Below are 24,835 nucleotides of genomic sequence, written 5' to 3'. Positions count from 1 at the left end.
CTGGATCTGAGGATTTGTAATTGGTTCTTCAAGCAGGAAAAGTTCAAAATGCTGACCCTAGCACAGGTGCTTCTTGCGTTGAACAAGGAAGACTGGATGGTGTCCATTGACTTGGAAGATGCTTATTTTCATATCCCTATTCTGAATTTGCACAGGAAGTATCTCCGGTTCATGGTAGGGTCGAAACACTACCAGTTTGTGGTCCTTCCTTTTTGTCTTCCTTCCGCACCTCGACTCTTCACGAAGGTGATGGCAATAGTTGCAGAGGGCCTGAGAAGGAAGGGGATATCTGTATTCTCTTACCTGGACAATTGGCAGATCAAAGTTGGGTCCTCAGAGCTCATGCTCCACCATTTGCAGGTGACAACCCAGTTATTGTTCAACCTGGGCGTTAAAGTAAGTGTGCCTAAGTCTCACCTGGAGCCCTCTCAGCACCTTCTGTTCATAGGGGCAGTACTAGACACAACATTTAATCGGGCCTACCCTTCTCCACAGAGGATTCAGGACATTCAGGCGATGATCCCGATGTTTCAAAAGGGAGCAACTGTTCCAGCCCTCAAGGTCCTACATCTGCTCGTTCTGTTTGCTTCTTGCAATCTGTTGGACACTCACGCACTTTGGCACATGAGGGCTCTCCAGTGGCTCCTCCACAATCAGTGGTTTCAACACAAAGGGGATCTTGTGGAGTCTATAACGATCTCCAGAGATGCTGCTGTGGATCTGTGATGGTGGACTGTGGACGGCAGCCTCTTTCAAGGAAGGCCGTTTTGTCTTCCACCTCCCATGACCACAGTCATAACGGATGCTTCCACTCTAGGGTGGAGAGCTCACCTGGGGGACCTGGAGATCAAAGGCCTTTGGTCTCCAGTCAAACAGATGTTTCACATAAATCTGTTGGAACTGCAGGCGATATATCTGGCTCTCAAGGCCTTCCTCCTGTCCGTTTGCGTTCAGTCGGTACAAGTCTAAACAGACAGCACTACTGCGATGTGGTACATCAACAAACAGGGAGGAGTAGGGTCGTACCTCTCTGCAGAGATGCTCTGCGGCTCTGGTTTTGGGCACAGAACCATTGGATTTACATAGTAGCAAACCATCTGGCCGGAGTTCTCAACGTATGTGCGGACAGTCTCAGTTGGCACTTTTCGGCCGGTCACAAGTGGTTTCTCCATCTAGACGTGGTTCATCACGACTTCAGGATGTGGGGAGCACCTCAGATAGACCTGTTTGCCACTCACGAGAACACACACTGCCTGTCATTCTGCCGCCTTCAGTACCCAATGCGGGGGGTATTGTGGGACATGTTTAAGCTGACCTGGAGCGAACAACTGCTTTATGCGTTTCCTCCCATACCCCTGATTCCTTGAGTTGTGAGGAAGATTCGCCAAGATCGGACCCAAGTCCTATTAATAGCCCCGGATTAACCAAGAAGGGTGTAGTACACAGACCTCCTTCAACTCTCACTGTGCCCTCTGCTCTGTCTCCCTCACTGGGTAGACCTCCTCTCGCAGTCACAGGGGCAGGCTCTACATGTCCACCTCAAGGGCCTGCACCTACATGCCTGGAGATTGAATGGGGCAATCTGAGTTGTTTTTCTCTCCCTCCAGAAGTGGTGGACGTTATCTTATTAGCCAGACGACACTCCACCAAGACTGTCTATGCCGGTAGATGGGCAAAATTTGTTACTTGGTGTGGAGAGAGAGAAATTGAGTTCACAAAGGCCCATTTATCTAATATTTTTCAGTTTGCACTTTGCTTAGCACAGAAAGGTTGTGTAGTTGTGACAGTGAAAGGCTATTTATTGGCGCTGTCGACTTTTCTTTGCCTGCCTGATCATCTTTCCTTATTTAAGTCCCTGGTAGCTCTTAGGTTCCTTCAAGGGTTAACAAACAAGTATCCTCCCACTCCGTTTGTAATGCCTCAGTGGGATTTGAATTTAGTTTTGACTTTTTTGATGGGTTCACTGTTTGATCCTATGCATACTTGCCTGTTAAGGCTTTTAGTTTTTAAGACCGTTTTTCTAACAGCTATTACATCAGCTAGACGTGCAGGTAAGCTTCAGGCTCTTAGTGTCAAACCACCTTTCATTACCTTTCATGCTGACAAGGTGGTGCTGAGAACCAGTGCAGCTTTCTTTCCTAAGATAGCTACTCCCTTCTATCTGAGACAATCTATAACTCTCCCATCCTTTTACCCTCCTCCACATCCATCAAAGGAGGAGGAAAGGCTGTATCCGATAAGGTCCTTGAGCTTCTACATAGAAAGGATGAGAGACTTCAGAATTGATGATCAGCTCTTCATTGGATATGTGGGCAAAATGACGGGCAAAGCTGTTCACACGAGGACTCTTTCAAGGTGGTTCATTCTTTGCATAAAGATTTGTTATTCACTACCAAAGAAGGTTCCTCCTGAGGGCATAAGGGCCCATTCCACCAGGGCTAAGTCTGCCACTTCGGCTTTAGCTAGAGTTGTGATGATTGCTGATATTTATAAGGCAGCAACTTGGGCTTCCCTCCACACTTTCGCAAAGCATTATTGTTTAGACTCAGAAGTTAGGAGGGATGGCCATTTTGCCTGTTCTATTTTGCAGTACTTCTTGGTGTGACCAGTCGATCACCCACCTCCGAGTGGGGGACTGATTTGGGATTCTATTCAAAAGGTGAGAAATCCACAGGTAGTTGTATCCATCAGAAGAACAAGTTACTTACCTTCAGTAACGCTTTTTCTGGTGGATACAGTATAGCTACCTGTGGATTCCTCACAGTCTCTCACCTTCCTCCCCTTTGCCTGTCTGGTCATACCAAGAGTACTATTAATGTTATAGATAATATGTATATTGATATATATATTTGATTTTTATATGTATATATTTGTATTAAGAATTATTTTAAAAAATATGTTTGTGTGTGTATAATATATATATATATTGAGTTGGTACATGTTGTGCTTGTGATGTCGGTATTCACCTGTTTGCCTCGAAGGCACAGTAAAAAATTGTGAAACTGACGTCAGCACACCGGCGAGGACTTCTTATGGCTTGGATTACGTCAGACAGAGTCGCATGTGGAGCCAAGCAACTGTTTTGCAACATTTCTGTCTAATGCTGGCACATTGGGAGAATTCATAAGGTGAGGAATCCACAGGTAGCTACTCTATCCACCAGAAAAAGCGTTACCAAAGGTAAGTAACTTGTTCATTTAATGTGAAATTGCTATTGTGAATTTCATTATTACAAAAATTACCCAATTTAATCTTAGAACATTACAGTTGCAGATTTAAGTCTTTACGTTTTTAATTCCTTGACCACATCATATTTAGTATGGTAATTCAATAAAACACAATTAGAACAAATCAAAATGAAAAGCAGATTTGAATAAAGAAAAATTACAGAAACGATATAGTGTTCAAGTGTGAATCAGAATGATTAGTGATTTGATCATCTGTGTTGAAATATTACTAAATGCTCCCTTATGGGAGTGAGTGTGCTAGGCTAGAAGGAGTGCGTAACATTTCTTGAGATTTTTGTTTTTTGTTAAATGCTGCAAGTCTTGTTTCTTGCCATTGACCCCTTATTACTATAGAGCTCTCCACTTTGTGAACATTGACATCACTTCTCATCATCCATGCAGAAGTAGCTCACATGGGTGAAGTGGGGAATCCAAACTGGACATGAAAGCAAATTTCAGTCGAAATCACCAAAGCAGTGCAAAACATATATTGAACAGTATTAAGTTGAGTGTTTACACTTTATTGATGAATAGTAATGTCATTTTTTTCACAGTCAGCAGGAGGCCATACTAGAAGATCTTCGCACAGATATCCCTGTGCACTTCGATTTTCTGTTTTCTGATTCCCATGCCGAAGTAATTTCTGGAAAGCAGGAAGGTAGGTAATGTGTTTAATAATTGAAGGAACTGCTATTTTCTACTGTGAGAGACAATAATATATGTTTGTAAGGAGAAGGAGCGGTATAACATGTTGCAAACAGTGGAAGTAGCTGCAAGAACTCAATGTATGTGCAGTTGCTAGTTGCTCCACCAGAGAGCTTCCAAGAACTCTGAACTTATTGGATCAGTGGAATGTGCTATGCTGGTTTTAATCAAGTTCCAAACCTAAGTGCAGAATTTTATTTGGTCTGTATTTACCCTTGTTAAGAGGTTTTACCCGTAGAGGGAAATTAAGCATGGTAACCATAACCAGTTTTAATCTGTAAAATATCATCATAGTTGATATAGTGTCTTACAAGATACAGCAACTCAGTATTCTAGGGACCCTAAAGGTGTCATGGTCATGCTTATCCCAACATGCTTTTTCTAATTCAGTGATAACTGGACTATTTTTCACTGAATAAATTGAGATATACAAGGACATTAGTGATTCAACGTATTTTATACACGCCCTTTCATCACGTTAAGCTTCACTGGTGTAGTTTTAATTTGCACGTACGAGCATTTACATTTCATGTTTGGACATTCCCTGACACTGTTTAATGTGTTGGGAGTTCCAAACATATACTACTAGCTAATTATAAAGTGGTCATGTTAACAGTTAGGGGCACATTGACAAATTGTTCAAACGTTCCTATAACGTTCCTATACATTGGTTCTGTTTAAGGAATAGAAAACACTTTTAGGTGCAGTCACAAACCGATGGACAACAAATGACAGTATTGACTTTAGTGATTGTACTCCTGCTTAATGTATTGAATATTCAAAAGACAAATGCTTAGTTCAAAGTGTTCAAATATATTCATGTCCCAAGAATCTCATAATGATCATTGTTTATTGGGATCTTCTTACTTCAAACATGTTCAGACTTTGGGATAATAAAGCAAGTAAATATTTTTCCAAATCACATGTTCTTATTTTAGGTGTTTATGCATGGATTGGAATCAACTTTGTTTTGGGAAGATTCGAGCACATAGATGATGGTAAGTGTACAGTAACAAGAACAAGCTTTGCCAGTAATGCTTTTGCCTTCTCATGCATATTAAATGCCAGCTCTAAAGATAATAGCTTATGATGCTCCTTTGGACTGCCCCACAAATGTGAATGGCCCTTTCGTCCAGGACAGGAACAGGACAACGAATCTTGGATTTTTTTATGTATCAGTTATATTTGGGATCGGGTCAGTTGGCACGTGGGAAAGCCTACCAACCCCAGACCTTTCAGAAAATCACACACCAAGGTGGTTTGTGGGTGGAGTGCTTTGTGTGTATACCACCACATTTCTTACCCACAATGTCACCAAAAGGTCATACATTAATTAAAAAACACTTTTCCCTATATATATGCAACAGAAAATCCTTGAATTTGTGGGACACAACAAAAGTGCCACCTCCCAGCGGACCCACTGATAAAAACAGAAACTCAGATATGTGGGAAGGCATATTGTAATGAACAAGAACAACCCAAAACTGAACTGTGCACCAACAATTTGGTCTTCACATGGTCAGTGTTTTCACATATTACAGTCCCACACATTAGGCCTAACCACATATATGCAGTAGCATTTGTATCGGGAGAATTGCGGGAACGTAGAACAGGTGTAAAATTTGCCATTTGCTAGAGGTTCAGGCGTTTTTTAGTCACAAAACAGTGATGACTGACTTTTTTTCTCCCTCTTGTTTGATATTTTGCAGGGCATTCTGGGTTAATAAACATGCTAGGACTCATGCACAAAAACAACAAGGTGATGGAAAGCATGCTTGAACCACCGGTGCTTCCTCTGGCCATATTCCAGACCATTGTTTTTACGCACTGTGCCATTTTAGACAGACACCTACCTTGTGCAAACTAAACTTTATCCTGCTCTAGTAGGAACCGTTCAGATCAAACTACTAGAAAAGGCACACGGGAACACAAGGAACCCCAGATTTGTTTCAACCTACTTAGGTCTTGTCAGTGAGGTTTAGCTTGAGTCCTATGGCACAGTGAGATGAAAGGGTAAGCAAAATAATGATGGACTGAGATGTGTCCCGAGTTATTACCAGTGCCTGAGATTAATTCAAGCCTTCCACCCATCACTTTTTCGTTTACTTTAGTGCGACATCCTAAGTGCAACAGTTATGCCCAGATGTAGGTCTCGTGCTCACTCTGCCACTGGAAGCAAAAAAGCTGCACCGGAAGAGGCCAGGGTTGCTTTTGGCTGTATTTAATCTGAAGTAGCATGGTGGGCAAAAGAATGATGGACGTGGATGCCTCCAGTGTAGCTGAAATTTATTCATGCATTCTACCCATCCCTTTTTTGTTGACTTTCTGACTTATACAAGGCACATTACTCTGTGTTTCTACTTTTTCTCCTTTTTAGAAATGTCTAGGGTAAGTAGGTTTCCCTTGGTGCCTGCCAACGCAGACCCAAATAATGTAAACTTCCTCTAGGGCAGCACTCTGCTGCTTCCGCAAAGAATGTATGTGTGTGACTATCTACTCAATCCTTTCAAAAAGCCCACAAGCCTGGTATCTCCAGCTGCAGGAATCCAGGGGCAACATTGATGTGCCTCAAGCCTTGCCAAGCATATTCTCCTGCATGAGGAAGACCAAAGAAATTTACTATGTTTTATGTAAAGAAATTGGTAAAAATCAGACAAACATCGTGTTCGGTATGTTATCTAGGATAATCTAATAGGGCGAGGGAGATCCCCAGCAATATATATATTTTAGGATGTACACGTTAGAAAATTTGATGTTTGTGGTATGTTTCCATACAGCCAAGGGGTGATAGGACAAAAAGACAGGGACTGTAAAGTGGCATTTCACTTCCAACATTTTACCTGTGGGCTCCCTGACCTCTTTGAAAACCTACGCATGTCTGGTACTGTCACACTCAGCTGACCCAGAGGAACAGAACTCAGGCCACGCCTCTGCAGTGCTCTGTTCCTGCACTAACGAGACTGAAGAGAATTGCCATGTTTTGGAGAAAAAAAAATCTCTCAAGAAAGTCATGTTCAGCGCATTTCCCCCATTTAGCCAAAGAAACTGAGGGATTTCGGTCTTCAGCATTAGAAACCTTAGCACGGGTGTAATATGATGCCATACAGCAGAGGGGACCATACCTGCAACCAAACAAAGTATCCTAAACTATAATTTCGATTCAGTCACTCTACGAAATTCCCAAATGGACTGCACCTAGTTTATTACATATGCACATCCAGTATCTATAGAAAATCCATAAATATCTGGTACTCCCAAGATCACGACACTCAGAGGAGCACAAATTTAGATCAAGCTTTAGCATATTCAGGTTCTTGTGTGGTGGAGCCTGAAGGGGGTTTACCATGTTTGAAAAAAAGTGTATAAATCGTACATCAAGTGTAGCACTTAATCCAGGTCAACCAGTCAGAAAAACGTAGATGTAGCTTGAACCAGTAGATCTACTAGTAGATAATTAGAAAACATATATATTTTTTATTATTTCTGTGTAGTCCAAAGTTTGATAACCTTCATCAAATGAACAGTACGCCATAAACAATGATCCTGCGTTTTTGTCGGTCTCTAGACATTATGGGCAACACTGCTTTAGGTATTATTCCATTGATTTGTTTGTGCAGTTGAGAAATGCTGAAAATATGGAGCATATTATTTAAAACATGTCGATGTTTTTCACTGTATCTTCAGGCTGCAGTGAGATTTTGTTGCAGGATTTGCCCCAAAGCATAATCACAAAGATGCTGAAAAAAATAGTTTCTATGGGTAAACAAAAAGCGCAAAGACACACATGCATTTAAAGAATGCAACACCAATGTTTTTGAAAAAAGCTATATCAGAGATGCACAATCACCCCTGGACTGAAAGGGTTAACTTTAGGTCTGTTTTTATATGTATTTGTTTCATTTTCAACCACTTTTTTTTTTTTTACCTCTACTTCAGGTGAAGTAACATTAAATAATAGGAATTACAAACATTATATAATATATATTATATAATGGGAATTACAAACAGAATGTTGCCCAGTTGTTCTACTTCGAGAGATAGTTATTACCATACATATTGCTCGCCTCATGATTGTGCTGCTAAGTAATATTGGAAAGGGGACCATATGTTTTGAGGGATAGATGTAGGTAGGAGTAAAGTGCATGTGTCTGAGGTGTCATTGCAGTATATTAAATCTTGAATGCGATCTTCTTCGGAACTGGTCCTGTGTCCAGTGCATTGCTGTTCTGCACTTTGCTAATAGTAGTGATAAAGTAGTAAACTTTCTTTCTGGAGCAGGCCTCTCTTTGATTTGACGTATCCCAGGAATGTTCAATCCTGTATTGTCATTTTGCCAATTTCATGAGGGTTATTCCTCTCTAGTGTTTCTGTGCCTCAGTGCACTCCCTGACATTTCCACCCCTGGATGCTAACATGTTGCATGTGGATTTTTACAAATAGGTCAGAGGTCTAAAGTCTAGCCAGAGTGTAGAATAGACTTTCAATAAAAATAAAGTGTATTGGCCTCTGTCTACTATACATCCACGTTCTCTAATGTGTGTGCATCAGTAAGTCCTTATTCTTTGGTAATCGTATAACCTAAGTTTTTCCACTTTAGTCAATCCCTCAACAAACCAGAATCCCTCCCAGAGTTCACTTCTGTCTCAGATTAACCATATCTATAAACTTTGTGAGGGTGTTAAACTGGTCTGGTTCATTTAGGTAATTCAGGAAGGTAGCTTTGAATGCACTTTGATATCTATGGTGCATTAAAATATGTAGAGGAGTCAGAGTGTCTGTTGGTTCACTAAGCTCTTCAAAACATTTTGAAAACTCCTTTAAATGTCTCTTAGCTACATAATAAGTGCCATCAGTAGTTGGCACTTATTTTTCTAAACCGGAAGGAAGCTAGGCACACACTTGCATCTGTAGTAAGGAAGAACAGAGAAATTCCATTTCATATTGTCTCCTCAGCCGGTGGCATGCATAACGAGCATTTGCAATGCAATAGGTCTCACATTTGTGAGAGTTAGAGCTAATGGTGTGAATGACAATGTCTTTTGCCTGTGTGTTTTGGTTTGGAGTGTAGTAGAGGTGTGAACAGAGACACAGCACTGCCTAGGACTTAAAATGAGGATTTAACAACGGGACCAGAGAAGTACCTTGCAACATTGTCTAGAGGACATAGAATGAGGATTTACCACCGGGGCCAGAGAAGGAGCCTAGCAGCACTGCCTAGGGGACATAGAATGAGGAATTATCGACAGGCCATCGAAGCAGCTTGCAGCATTGTCTTTGTGAACTTAGAATGAGGATTTACCACTGTGACTAGAGAAGCAGCTGCAGCACTTTCTAGAGGACTTAGATTGAAGAATTACTGATGGGCCAGAGAAGCAGCTTGCAGCATGTCTTCGTGAACGTAGTATGAGGAATTACCGACGGGACCAGATAAGTAACAGGCAGCATTGTCTACAGGACTTAGAATGAGGAATTATCGACGGGACCAGAGAAGCAGCTAGCAGCACTGTCTAGAGGACTTAAAACGCTGGGACCAGATAAGTAGCTAGTAGCACTTCCTAGAGTACTTAGAATGAAGAATTATCACTGAGACTAGAGAAGCAGCTGCAGCATTGCCTGCAGGACTAAGAATGAAGAATTACCACTGGGGTCAGAGAAGCACCTAGCAGCACTTCCTAGAGGGCTTAGAATGAGGAATTACCACTGGGACCAGAGAAGCAGCTAGCAGCACTGCCTATAGGACTAAAGAAGCAGCTAGCAGCACTACCTAGAAGACCCTAGAATGATGGAATAGTGATGGGACCAGAGAAGCAGCTAGCAGCACTGTCTAGAGAAGTTAGAATGAGGATTTACCACTGGGATGAGAGAAGCAGCTAGCAACACTACTTATTGGACATAAAATGAGGAATTACTTACGAGACCAGAGAAGCAGCTTGCAGCGTTGCCTAAAGGACTTAGAATGAGGAATTACCAATGGGACCCGAGAAGCAGCAGGCAGCACTGCCTAGAGAACTTAAAATGAGGTATTATCTACGGGACCAGAGATGCAGCTTGCAGCCTTTTATAGAAGATTCAGAAGAAGGAATTACCATTGGGACCAGAGAAGGAGCTGCAGCATTGCTTGCAGGATTAAGAATGAAGAATTACCACTGGGGTCAGCGAAGCAGCTAGCAGCACTTCATAGAGGGCTTAGAATGAGGATTTACCACTGGGACCAGAGAAGCAGCTAGCAGCACTGCCTATAGGAATAAAGAAGCAGCTAGCAACACTACCTAGAAGACCTAGAATGATGGAATAGTGATGGGACCAGAGAAGCAGCTAGCAGCACTGTCTAGAGAAGTTAGAATGAGGATTTACCACTGGGATGAGAGAAGCAGCTAGCAACACTACCTATTGGACATAAAATGAGGAATTACTTACGAGACCAGAGAAGCAGCTTGCAGCGTTGCCTAAAGGACTTAGAATGAGGACTTACTAACAGGACCAGAGAAGCAGCAAGCAGCACTGCCTAGAGGACTTAAAATGAGGTATTATCTACTGGACCAGAGATGCAGCTTGCAGCCTTTTCTAGAGGACTTAGAAGAAGGAATTACCATTGGGACCAGAGAAGGAGCTGCAGCATTGCTTGCAGGACTAAGAATGAAGAATTACCACTGGGGTCAGCGAAGCAGCTAGCAGCACTTCCTAGAGGGCTTAGAATGAGGAATTACCACTGGGACCAGAGAAGCAGCTAGCAGCACTGTCTATAGGACTAAAGAAGAAGCTAGCAGCACTACCTAGAAGACCTAGAATGAGGGAATAATGATGGGACCAGAGAAGCAGCTAGCAGCACTGTCTAGAGAAGTTAGAATGAGGATTTACCCCTGGGACGAGAGAAGCAGCTAGCAACACTACCTATTGGACGTAAAATGAGGAATTACTTACGAGACCAAAGAAGCAGCTTGCAGCGTTGCCTAAAGGACTTAGAATGAGGAATTGCCAACAGGACCAGAGAAGCAGCAGGCAGCACTGCCTAGAGGACTTAAAATGAGGAATTATCTACGGGACCAGAGATGCAGCTTGCAGCCTTTTCTAGAGGACTTAAAAGAAGGAATTACCATTGGGACCAGAGAAGGAGCTGCAGCATTGTCTAAAGTACTAAGAATGAGGAATTGCCACTGGGACCAGAGAAGCAGGTTCAGCATTGCCTACAGGAGTAAGAATGAGGAATTACTACTGGGACCAAAGAAGCAGCCAGCAGCACTGCCCAGAGTACTTGGAATGAGAAATTACTGATGGGCAGAGAAGCATCTTGCAGCATTGTCTTTGCGGACTTAGAATGAAGAATTACTGCTGAGACCATAGAAGCAGCTGCAGCATTGTATGTAGGACAAAGAATGAGGAATTACCACTGGGAGCAAAGAAGTAGCTAGCAGCACTTCCTAGAGGGATTTGAATGAGGAATTACCACTGAGACCAGAAAAGCAACTGACAGCACTGCCTACAAGATTAAGAATGAGGATTTACCACTGGGGCCAGAGAAGCAGCTGCAGCACTGTTTATAAGCCTTTAAAATGAGGACGACTGAAAGTGGATGAATGTGTGTATGCCGGAGGGTGCAAACACGCACACAGAGACAATTATTTCTAAAATATCAGTGGAGGGGAAAGTGGCTTGGAAAACATCAAGTAAGTATACCCTATCAGAGGCACAAGAAAAATGAAACCTGAAACCTTTGGTGCCTTTCTAAACCTGGTGTTGTCACTGGTATGATGTGAACACATTGCTTTGGACAACCAAAACAACACTAAAGATGCAATGCTGAGGAGGGGTCATTGCACGCTGTAACAGGAGAAAGCATGAACACGCACGATGGTATTGTGATGGCCAACAAAAATGTTCTCTTAGTGAAATCACCTGGGAGGGAACTAAGCACACAAAGGAGGTACATTTAGAAAAAATGCACCAGTAAAAAGAAAGCATTTAAGATAAGCACAACAAAGAATGAATGGTAATACTCGGCGGGGTTAAAGCCCATAGACTAAATACAGCATGTCCTGCAGACATCACATGCGTGCTTCCTAGGTTTGACATAAAAATTAGATTTTACCGGGCCGGAGACAGCACAATGTCTATTGGAGGGCCGTAGTATTGCCTCTGCAATTTTAACCTTTCCTCCCTTCTTTCATACCTCTTTCCCCTTCACTTCTTATAATCGCAACCTGATCACTCCTCTACCACTATTTGCAGAGCACAATTATTTTTAATTGTTCTTGTGTGTTCTTTGACCTTTCATTGCTCTGCCTTCCAGAGCACTGAAATAGCAGGATTAGACAGAGAACAGAAGAATTAATCGAAGGGGACTGAGACAATTTGCTGTTGACCTTTTTTCACACAGAATCCTAGAAGTTATACACAGATCAAACATGTTTCTTCAAAAATAGGAAGGGGGCTTCAATATTTTCATATGAACTGGACACTTGTCTTTCTTTTGCTAATAATCTTTGTCTCACGGTCAGTAGCTGAACAGTGAAAAACTAGTCTGTAAAACTGTTTAAGCGAGTGAAATTACAGAGGGAAGGTGAGATTTATTTAATAATGCCTGTTGGACTTTTTTGCTTAGGCAGGGTCATCCCCAATCTGTTTGCCTCCTGCCTCCTATTTTTTCTGACCTGTTGCTGTTGGCTTTTGAACTCTGAGCACTTTACCACTGCTTAAGTGCATATGTTCTCTTTGTAAATGTGTATGTAATTGGCTTATCCATGATTGGCATATTTGGTTTACTAGTAGGTCCCTAGTAAAGTGCACTAGAGGTGCCGGGGACTGTAAATCAAATGCTACTAGTGGGCCTGCAGCACTGGTTGTGCCACCCACATAAGTAGCTCTGTAATCATGTCTCAGACCTGCCACTGCAGTCTCTGTGTGTGCAGTTTTAACTGTAAATTCGACTTGGCAAGTGTACCCACTTGCCATGCCTAAACCTTCCCTTTTCTTACATGTCAGACACCCCTAAGGTCGGCCCTAGTTAGCCCCAAGGGCAGGGTGCAGTGTATGGTTAAGGTAGGAAATATAGTAATGTGGTTTATATGTCCTGACAGTGAAATATTGCTAAATTCGTTTTTCACTGTTGCAAGGCCTGTCCCTCTCATAGGTTAACATGGGGGCTACCTTTAAATCTGATTGAAGTGTAGATTCCCTTTGGGAGGGGATGGACATGTGGAGTTTGGGGTCTCTGAGCTCACAATTTAAAAATACATCTTTTAGTAAAGTTGATTTTAAGATTGTGTGTTTGAAAATGCCACTTTTAGAAAGTGGGCATTTTCTTGCTTGTACCATTTCTGTGACTGCCTGTTTGTGGATTCCTTGTCTGGGTCAGTTTGACAGTTGGGCTGGTTGCACCTCACACTAGACAGTGACACAAAGGGAGCTGGGGTGTAGTCTGCATTTCCTGAGGAGCCATCTGTGCTAGGAGGGAGGGGAGGAGTGGTCACTTACACCTGAAAGGGCTGTGCCTGGCCTGGGCAAGGCAGGATTTCACATTCAAAAGAGACTTTACTTTGAAGTAGGCCTACTTCAAAGGAGAAATTGGGTATAAGAAGGGCACCCAAAACCACAAACTTTAGAACACTTTTGGAAACAAGAGGAACCTCTGCCTGGAGAAGAGCTGCGTAGAAGTGCTGCCCTGCCTGTGACTGTGCTTTGTGAAGCTATCCTGCAGTTGCTGCTTCTGCCAGAGTAAGAGGGCAAAGACTGGACTTTGTGTGCCTTCCATCTTGTGAAGAAATCTCCAAAGGCTTGATTTAGAGCTTGCCTCCTGTTGCTTGAAGTCTCAGCGACAGCAAAGACTTCTCTTTGCCAGCACTTAGAGTCTCTGGAGACTCCTGCTCTGACAAGTGGTGCCCTATCCAGTCCCTGGGCCTTTGAAAGGAAAGCTGGTGGAAATTAAAGGAAATCAACTTCGGACGACTTCGGACCGACGCCGCTGCTGAATCCGGTGACGCCGCCTGCAACCGACTCCGTGATCTTCACTGGAACGCGACGACCTTCGCAGGCCCGATGCTGCTGCAGCCCCGCTGAAGTCCGCGACTCCGTGGAAGTTGCCGCACCACGTCGTGACCGACGCCGCTCGAAGTGCGCGGATTCAATGTTTTGCACAGACGCTGTGATCCCCGACTTTGCGCATCGACTTGTTTTCACTCTTCACCAAAGGTACTGTACTTGGGGGTCTACGCGACTCCCTGTCTGGCGCCGCTGGTGTCAGCTTGTTGGGAACGACTCAGTCACGACGCCGTGTTAACATCTAATCAAAGCATTTTGTGTTTCTAAGCGCTACTTTTGAGTTTGATCTTTAAAAATTCATAACTTGACTTGTGTATGTCGGATTTTTGGCATTTTGGTCTTGTTTGGTTTAGATAAATATTCCCTATTTTACTAAACTGGTGTTGTGTCATTTTGTAGTGTTTTCATTAAGTTACTGTGTGTGTTGGTACAAATACTTTACACCTAGAACCCTGAAGTTAAGCCTACTGCTCTGCCAAGCTACCAAGGGGGTAAGCAGTGGTTAGCTGAGGGTGATTCTCTTTTACCCTGACTAGAGTGAGGGTCCTTGCTTGAACAGGGGGTAACCTGACTGTCAACCAAAGACCCCCTTTCTAACTGTTGTTGAAGGGAAGCAGCAACATAGTGCCATGAATCAAGCTGTCAACTGAATAATTTAGGTTAATTTGATGCAGCATTCTACATAGGAGGACTGGCTCGAGGTGCTAATGCTCGCGGACACTACCACAAGTCCATAGACAAGCACGAGGATCACAACACACCTTTTTTCATAAAACCGGGATCCGGAAAACAGCAAACTGAGCCACAACATAAATCTAGGCATATGATCCCAGCAGGGAAACTTTAAAAATACTAATTATTTACCTACTACAGTTAAAAACCCAAGGGCAAGAAACCAAGGGGGTCATTACGACCCTGGCGGCCGGCGGTATGTTGGCGGTACCACCTCCACTTTCCCGCCAGGATTCCGCCTGGCGGTCATAATCCCCGGGGCTGCGATGCATGCACCGCTGCCCTAGGGATTATGAGTCCCCGACCACCGGCCTGTCCATGGCGGTACACACCGCCATGGAAAGGCCGGCGGTAAGGGGACTGGGGGTGCCCCTGGGGGCCCCTGCACTGCCCATGCACTTGGCATGGGCAGTGCAGGGGCCCCCAGGCATAGCCCCGTCGCGCATTTCACTGCCCTATTACAAGCCGGCTGCAATGTCGATGTGACATTTCCGCTGGGCTAGCGGATGGTAACACTGTTACCGTCCGCTGGCCCAGCGGAAATGTCATAATAGGGAGACCGGAATACCGCCGGCAATGGCGGTATTCTGTCTCCCGCGGCCTCGGTGGTCTTTGGAAAAGACCGCCGAGGTCGTAATGACCCCCCAAGTCCTAAAAACCAGGATAGAATGAGCTGGAGAAAATTTACTCCTGAAATGACCCCCATTAATGGCTTGACCACTGGTAAAACTCTGCTGGTCAACCACTGCATCTATTACTTGATGCATATTCTCTCTCAGTCCTGCTAGTCGTATATTTACTGCTGTCAACAACTGGAGAAGCCACAGTGGTTCCGGGAGCCAGATTTGCTGTGCTCTACCTCTTAGCCTCCTTCCGCACAAACTGCAGACTCTTACATTTTTGTCACCTGCAAAATCAGATATGATGTTTCCCTTTCTGACTTCCTAGAGACGTTTGGTCAGTCACTTATCTGAAACTTTTTTTTTTTTTTTTTTTTTTAAACACAGTGCAGCCTATTTTATCATGCTTGGGATTTTTCCTGTTTCATCACCACTCTGTCTCCAACACTTTCACTTTGTATGCTTCAGCCATTGGTGACTAATCGTAGTTAACGGTTTGCACTGTCCAAGTTCCTCAAAGAGGATAACACCTGTGGTCAAGTGTGGGGGGTCGAATGATAGACCACAACACACCACAACTCATAAGTTAACTCAGTGTTTTCTTTGAGGTTCCCTGCTCTTTGTCCACACACTACGATACCTGGAAATTGCCACTGGAACTAACCTTGATCCTGAAATCTATTTTCCTGACACATTGCTTTATGTGGCTCCCCTTAAGTGCAACATAAATGTCCCCTTCAGTCTTCCGGAGTCTGACTTTTAATGCTGTCTTTTGAATTGGCAAAGTGCAACAAACTAGCACATCTGTAGCAGAGACGCACATTCACTGTTTTTCTATCGCCTCTTAAGGCATTACATTTCACTTGATAGCCTTTCCACCTCTGTGCTGAATACTTGGTCATAATAACTTGCACCTCACTCTCTTCTGCTGTGCTTTCGTTTCATCAAACATTCTTACGCTTGCTTTTCCACCTTGAACAAATTATGGCCCTCATTTTGACCCTGGCGTTCCCACTGCCAACAAGGCTGGCGGTGCAGACCGGCACATTATGAGTGTGGTGGGTTGGCCGCTGCAAATCCGCCACATCTCCGCACATATCGCTATGGCAGTCAGAACCGCCTGGCCGGAGTTGATCATCTCTGACCCAGCAATCCATAGAAGATTGCCGGCGGTATTAGGAGCCGGCTTTCCGCCATGGTTTCCGCGGCAGTAACACCACCATGAAAACTATGGCAGAAAGGCTATCAGTGACAGGGAAGGAATTCCCTATCACAGGTAGATGACCCCTCCCCCCCCAGCAAGCACTAGACTCCCCCAACAGAAACTGTGCCCCCGTCACCCCTCCAGATACAGCACCCCCTCCCTGCATAAATGCACGCAGACATCCACATGCACCACGCATACACCTATTCACTTACATGCATTCACTCACATGCATCCATACACACGTTCACTTCAACATTCATACACTCATTCAAGCACACATGCTTACACCCATTCAAGCATGCATACTCACACCCATCCAAACACACATACTCACACGCAGACAAACATGCATACTCATACGCAAACATGCATACTCACATGCAGACAAACATGCATTCACCACAACACTCACACTCGCATACACACATGCATACAAATATACATGCACACACGCAGACACCACACACTGATATATACACACACACACACAACACCCCCACCCACTCACTCCCCTCCCCTGTTAGACGATCACCTTACCTGGTGTGGGGAGAAGGTCGTCCAGCAGGGAACAGGACAGTATTATTGCCCACAATACCGCTGGTGGAGTCCTACTGGCAGGGCTGGGCCTGTGCTAGAACCGTCTGCCCTCTGCCTGCCAGCATGACTACTGCTGGATTTCTGCCCAAAGTGTGGCAGAAATCCGGCAGTACCTGTGATATGGTGGGCGGAATACTACCAGCACTGGCGGTCTTCTGGTACCCGCGGCTTTGGCGGTCTTCTGTGAAGTCCGCCAAAGTCGTAATGAGGGCCTATAACTTTTTTTCTGATTTGTGACTCTACCTCAGATAAGGTGATGTGATAGAGTTAAGTTAACAACCATGACGATTTATTAAAATATTAAAGTGTAACACAGAAGGCAAAACAATAGTTAGGCCCTCATTACGACCCTGGCGGTATAGAACCGCCAGGGCCCCCTGGCGGTATAGAACCGCCAGGGCCGCGGCACGCGGGTGCACCGCCGACAGGCCGGCGGTGCCCCGCGGGGCATTCTGACCGCGGCGGCTTAGCCGCGGTCAGTAAAGGGAAACCGGCGGTCTCCCGCCGGTTTCCCGCTGCCCCCAGGAATCCTCCAAGCCGGCTTGGGGATTCCGACTCCCCCTCCCGCCATCCAGTTCCTGGCGGTTCTCCCGCCGGGAACCGGATGGCGGGAGGGGGAGTCGCAGGGCCCCTGGGGGCCCCTGCAGTGCCCATGCCAATGGCATGGGCACTGCAGGGGCCCCCGTAAGAGGGCCCCTACAAGCATTTCACTGTCTGCTTGGCAGACAGTGAAATACGCGACGGGTGCAAATGCAGCCGTCGCACCTTCCCACTCCGCCGGCTCGATTACGAGCCGGCATCCTCGTGGGAAGGTCGTTTTCCCCTGGGCTGGCGGGCGGCCGCCCGCCAGCCCAGGGGAAAACTTGAAATACCCGCCGCGGTCTTTTGACCGCGGCGCGGTATTTTGGAGGGCGGAATTCTGGCGGGCGGAATTCTGGCGGGCGGCCTCCGCCGCCCGCCAGAATCAGAATCAGGGCATTAGTCTCTAAATCAGTTCAACCGCATAATAAATCAATCATACGGATATAGGCTAAGGCTCTGAAATCAATTGTGATTAAGGGTTGCAGCATTTAATAAAATAAATGCAGCATGAGCAAAATCTGAAAACTATTCAAGACCAGAGTATGTAACAAATCAATAAGAAACAATGCTGCCATCCTATGCATTCTAGAAAAGTCTTGCTCAGCCAAAATGCATACCTTTTTATAAGAGAATTTATAATAGAAGCCAGTGGAAATTGCACTCAACATACCGTGAGCAAATGTATCAAGGGTTCAACAAATCACAATTCAGAATTATACGTCATATAATGCCATCGTCCTAGCACTGCCCCCTAAATGAATAAAAATGAACTCCTCTGTGACCTAATGACATCAGATGCAACAGCAAAAATCTTGTTACATAAACAAAGAGCGTCTTATAAATGAATGGCCCTATAGTGAGCAAACGGGAAGATAGATACCTTGGAATAATACAGATTTAGAAAACAATTTCCTCCGAGGCTGTCCAAGAACGGTCTTTTATCACAAAACATCAGTGCACGTGTGGTCAGTGAGATGAAAACATGGACTCTTTGAAAACTATAAGATGGAGTTGAGGCCTACTCCACCATACACTAAGAAAACATAGGGGGTTATTCTAACTTTGAAGGAGTGTTAATCCGTCCCAAAAGTGACGGTAAAGTGACGGATATACCACCAGCCGTATTACGAGTTCCATAGGATATAATGGACTCGTAATACGGCTGGTGGTAAATCCGTCACTTTTCCGTCACTTTTGGGACGGATTAACACCTCCTCCAAAGTTAGAATAACCCCCATAGTTCTCTACATTTCAGCATTGTTTCACATGTATCCTCTTCATTTTAATAAGCAAATAACCATTTGAGCAAAATAACAATTTAATCAAAAAATACCTCCAACACTTACATCTGAATTGTTAAACTGTGACTTAAATTGGCCACATTCCTTTTCATTTAGCTGAGCGCTAAAATTGCTTTTCCTTGCACATTTCCTGAAGCATAACATATCCTTTTATCCCATCATTAGAATTTAGGGCAGTAGGCTGAAGTGGTGTAGATCAACTTTTTAATACACACCTCAAATTCATGCTCGTAACATTCAGTATGATTTTCTAAATCAGACAAATGGTCTGTGCAAGAGTTGCAAAGAGTGGGCGAGAAGTGTTTTTTTTTATTTTTTTACCGTCACGGCAGTACCTTTTGATTCAAACGTTTTTCCATTTGCTACATTTTATAGGCAGTTCACCGAGTCCAAGCGTCTGGAGGCTTTTGCAAATCCAATAGGTCTGACTTTAATGCGCTAACCCATCCAAACATATATGCCGCCATGCACGTCCAGATGCGCCACATCTCTAAAGCCTGCCACTTTGTCTGCTCTTTGTGACAGAGCCCTAGTATCTATTGCACAGCCATGCAGTGTTGCATAGCACCAGCACCTAGAGGTTTTATAATTCATTGTATCATTTTAGGTCTCATCATCAGACAGTTTCACCTGTAGTCAATTGCCTTTAACATTAAAATGCTTAGTTTGGGCTCTGTGTGAGCCCATTACTCCGGACTAGATAGCGTTTTTTCCTATTTCACTTCCCTCCCTGTTCTCGTGTGTCTAGCCCAGGATCATTTCGATGTCACTGTGTTTTTCATTGGATGGCATGTACCCTTCTTCTGTCAAAGCCAGGCGTCGTATTGCTGTGCATCTGAGCGACTATGCTCTACACTCCTGTCTGTCCTTCTCTGCGTTCCCGCTTTCTCTCAACTCCTCAATGCCCCCATTCTCTCTTTTTGAAATCAAACATTCCCCTCCCATGGCTACGTCACGCTATCCCTTTCTCACTGAGCGCCTCCTTCTCCCTGACCTTTTTAAAGTATTTTTTTTTTTTTTTTACTTTCCAAGGTGACCATCTTTGCGTGCACCTGCATGCGTTATGTTCATCTGTAATTGTATGCTTTAACAAAATCCATTCAAAGATGGCTGCAATAGACTTGCGTGCCTCAGTTGGATAAATCTTTGACAGTATTTCCTTAAAGTTGAGTGAAATACTTTAATTGATGACGGCTGGCTGCGCGCTCCTGGCGGGCATATTTGAATGTTTTTTGTTTTAAGTAAATAGATTCAGTGATGCTTACTGCAGAAGCACAAGCATCTGCGACAGCCATCTAAGGTACAAAAGCCCTTGGCAAAGCTAGCAGTTTCGAGGGCGTGGCATATTGACTTTGCTAATTCTTATCTTTTTTTTTTTTTCCGTTAATTGGTACCTGATAACTGTGCTGGCACATGATAGATACTAATGATTCATTGCTGTAGTTTTATATGAGAGACACACTTATTTTTTTTTCCCTGCATAGAACAAGTATTGACCAATCTTACACGTCTGACATTTTTATGAAAGTTCTTCTTCATTGATTGTTTTTTTTTTATACGTAGTTGTGCGCATCAGTGAGTTATAGAATGTAACAAAGAGTTTAATGATTGAAAGGGTGTCTATGTGGGTGTGTAGATGAATACCTGCGTAAGTGGCTGAATAGATGAATTTGATCGGGTACATGGTTCGATATGTGGTAGGATAGGTTAGTGTATACAATGGTCCTTGGCTGAATAAATAGGCAAGTGAAAAAACTGATGTGGGAGTGTATGAATGAGTGACCAAATGAGTGCCTTAATGGACAATGGCTGGGTTCTGAGGGCGGCCTTGCCCCTGTTTGCAGAAGGATGCTGCTATTTCCCTTTCACCATTTTTACTCTTATTCATCAATGCACTAAATCCAATCATTTTCATGTACCCAATCACTCACCTTTTCATCCCTACGTACAGATCTACTCACCCAGTTACCCACCCATGCACTCACTCATTCACGCATTCATACTCTCATTGATTAATTCCTCCATTCAACAACTAATAAACCACTGAATTGCGCACTCCTTTAGTTATAAAAAAAAAGGCAATCTAGAGGCAATCTAGTGGCTGTTTCATAATAAAGTGATTATTAGAAAATATAAATTTTAGAGGGAGTTTGCAGGGATGTTTCTTATTCTCTTTAGCTGTATGATGGCATCACACAACCAAACATTCCAACCAAACACTCTAAGTGACCAGAGAAAGGGGCAGGCGCTTCACAGTGTGTGCACAGCTTTAGGTACGTCATTTATCATTTGTGTAGGAATGATTCATACTGCCAGCACCTAAGTGAGTCTTTTTGTTATTTCATAGAGCACACTACTAAATAAAAAGTTTCAAGCAATAACTTGTTTTACAGTTTTAAGTGCTGCAAATGGCAGATGTCACGATTACACTTGATTGGTAAGAAAAATGCAATACTTCCACAACAATGTAAACTTTGTAACACTCACCATCAATGTTCAATAAACCTGCACTTTCTGGTTAGAAGGTAGTGAAGGGTCTGAGCTTTTAAACCTTCATGGGGAATGCTGATTATGTTTCCGTTTGTATAATTTGTGGCTGTCCTACATACCTATCTGCTCACATTCTATGCTGACATTAACCATTCCCACTCCTAATCACCCAAGTATTCACATATACCTACATTCTGCGTCTAGCCCATTCTCAAATCCCCACGCATTCCTGCCCATCGAAAAAAGGTACTTTTACTAATTAAAAGCTTCATCTGTCGGCATTGGAAATTCTTGTTTCATCATACTAGTTCCCCATCCTGTTGGCATGCCATGTGGAATTATCAGCATGTTTTCTTTTAAGTTTTCAAAATTTGCCCTCCATTTGAATTTGGGTAAGGATCCAGTTTATGCAGGATCAAGCACTTTAGCTTTGAAGTAATTTATATTTTAAGTTAGGGAGGCCAAATGCTAGTATAGTGAAGTGACGACAGTGCACAAATGGGGATTCCTTATTGGAAAACAGTCCTATTTCACAATGCTGGCTATCCACAACCCTGTGCGTTTTTTTTTTTAAAAATGCCTGTTGTATGTAAACATGAGGGCATACTAGTACTGTGTGTGTGTGAGTGAGTGTTGAAAACTGGAACATGCTGGACTTGAATTGCGAAAATATTATGGTAATTTGAATGTCCTACAGTTTACTTTACAGTTCACCCTGAATTGTATGCATGATAATTCGTTCTGTTTATTTAAACTTGAATGTTGCCTTATGTTCTATAGATGATGACGCTGTAGTTGAGGTTCATATCCCAGGCAGTGACAACAAGGAAACCATCCTTCGTAAAAGAACGGCAGGGATACTCGATATGGGCGGAGTTTCAACTCAGATAGCATATGAAGTCCCTAAAACTGTAAGCTTTACATCTTCACACCAGGTTATTATCTGCATCACTTTCCTTCTTCTTCTTGTTTTTGTTTAACCCATAACCATCCATTTTTTTGTTTTTCATTCCTGAGCACCTTTGTTGTACTTACCGGGGCCCTTCATTTCTCATACCTTGGCGAAAGAAGTCTTGAAAAGGAGTCTTGGCAGCTAAGCAAATTTGAATTTTTCATTATGTTCCTTGTTTGTTGCTCGCAACCATCAAATACATAGCCTTCTTTATGTTAATATGGTACACGCTACAGTACGTTCTATATGTCATGGTTCTAGCTGAAAAATAAATGTAGCTAGTGACATGTTTAAGAAGCCTTTTACCTTTTTGTTTTCTGGCGGAAATCAGCCGCAGATGTCAGATTGGTTACAATTTAGAGTTTTAATGATATCTCCTTTCTAGTGGTCCATCTACGATCTGTCAGAAGATTGTCTAACTGAGCTCCAAAACGATTTAGGTAATATTGTATTGGCCAAACCCAATACATAAAGCTAGATTTACTTTTTGTGAGCCCACAACCCACATATTGAATACCTTAAATTCCCAGATTTAATTATAGTATGGATCTAGACCTCATTCCCTAAAGCAGTCATTTATAGCTGGATGATTCCTGCCTCTTAGTCAAGCTAACCGCTAAAGGTCAGAGCTTGAAATTTTAAAACAAATACCTCCAATGTACTCCAGCCTTCATTGACGAATGTTTTCCAAAATTAGTTAGGTGGTACAAAAATGAAACTTCTCACGCCGGGATCAGAACCTCCAGCCCAAACTCCTCTTATTCCTTGAATAAACTATAGCAATATATCGGGAAATATAGCAGGAAAGCAAACAACTTGGAAAGTTGGGCAAATTTTGATGAGCCCATTTCAGGACATTTGATGAGGCCCTTATTTGGTTTACAGAGGTAAGATACACAACGTAAGATAATTACAGCTAGTCTGTTTTAGACCCAATATCTGAGGACTTCCTATTCAGGCACATCCACATCGATGCTCTGTCATCATCAGTGATCCAGAGGTTTAGACACGTACGCTTGTTGCATGGGTAGGCAAAATTATTCTCAGCCACAACATTGTTCCTTCAACTTGGCATGCCATTTGTTGATTCATACTAAATGCTGGTCAGAAAGTGACCCATTTGTATGCAAATGTGCATATACATGTAGATCTGTCTACCCAGTATTCTAAGAGGGATTCTTGGGCAAACTATGAATAGAAACAATGTGTTCGATGGCATCTGTCGCTGTAGATACACATGTTCTGCATAGCTCGCCATCTGGTGTTGTGTCGGAGTGTTACAAGTTGTTTTTCTTCGAAGAAGTCTTTCGAGTCACGGGACCGAGTGACTCCTCCTTCTGTCTCCATTGCGCATGGGCGTCGACTCCATCTTCAATTGTTTTCTTTCCGCCATCGGGTTCGGACGTGTTCCTGTCGCTCCGAGTTTCGGAACGGAAAGTTAGTTAATATCGGAAGATTTTCGTCGGTATTGTTGCGTTCGCGATCGGCGTAGTTAGAGTCAACACCGCATCGAAGATCGACGCGCTCTGGTGCCCTTCGGGGTAGTTTTCGATCCCCCGTCGGGGCCTGGTCGGCCCGACCGCGTGTCGAACAACGTTGATGGAACGGACCCGTTCCGTTTTTGTCCCAAATGCCACAACAAATACCCGTATACAGACCAACATTTGGTCTGTAACCTGTGCCTGTCGCCTGAGCACAGTGAAGAGACTTGCGAGGCCTGTCGTGTGTTCCGGTCCCGAAAGACACTCCGTGACCGTCGAGCCAGGAGACTTCAGATGGCGTCCACGCCGACAGCGCACCGAGAGTTCGAGGAACAAGAGGAAGAAGAAACCTTTTCGATCCACGAATCGGACTCCGAGGAATTCGACGATCAAAGAACCGTGAGTAAGACGTCGAAAACAACACAGAAGAAAAGTGACAAGGCCCAGGGGACGCCACTGCCACCAGGCCATGGCTCCACCCATAAATTCGGTGACCGACCATCGGCACCGAAAAAGGCCAAAACAGTGCAGAGATCGTCCGACTCCGGTCGAGACACCGGCACGCAGCCTTCTCGGGATCGAGAAAGTGCTGGAGAAAAGCAACGACACCGAGATAGCGGTGTAGAAGCGGCTCGACGCCGAGACAGCGGCACCGACGAAGATCGACGCCGAGAGGTTTCGACGCCAAAAAAGAAAAAAGCCACCTCGGAGCCGAAAAGAGATACAGGCAGGGTTTCGGTGCCGAAACAACCCGTAACCGACCCAGGTCCAGGCTCTTATACAGAGGAACAATCACTGTCCTCTCAGATGCAAAAGCATAGGTTTGAGGAAGAGCTGCAATCCACCGAAGTGCACCATACGCAAAAACGTATTTTCATACAGCAGGGAACGGGAAGAATAAGCACC

General features: G+C 43.8%; 1 protein-coding gene across 4 annotated transcripts in view; it reads left to right on the top strand.

The window, feature by feature from the left end:
- Positions 1 to 24,835, top strand: part of ENTPD4 (ectonucleoside triphosphate diphosphohydrolase 4) — a 187,105-nt gene that overhangs the window by 122,547 nt on the left and 39,723 nt on the right. For 2 of the 4 annotated variants that reach the window (XM_069214124.1, XM_069214122.1), the window contains exons 6-8: positions 3,782 to 3,885; positions 4,871 to 4,930; positions 22,277 to 22,407. In XM_069214124.1, the coding sequence (XP_069070225.1) occupies positions 3,782 to 3,885; positions 4,871 to 4,930; positions 22,277 to 22,407 (295 nt within the window). Of the gene's footprint in view, positions 1 to 3,781; positions 3,886 to 4,870; positions 4,931 to 22,276; positions 22,432 to 24,835 lie in introns of all 4 variants that reach the window. The other 2 variants (XM_069214123.1, XM_069214121.1) reach the window with 1 other exon arrangement.

The sequence above is a fragment of the Pleurodeles waltl genome, chromosome 11, assembly GCF_031143425.1.
Source record: "Pleurodeles waltl isolate 20211129_DDA chromosome 11, aPleWal1.hap1.20221129, whole genome shotgun sequence".
Lineage (NCBI taxonomy): Eukaryota > Metazoa > Chordata > Amphibia > Caudata > Salamandridae > Pleurodeles > Pleurodeles waltl.
Note: the sequence above shows the minus strand (reverse complement) of the source record. Positions and strands in the feature narration are given on the sequence as shown.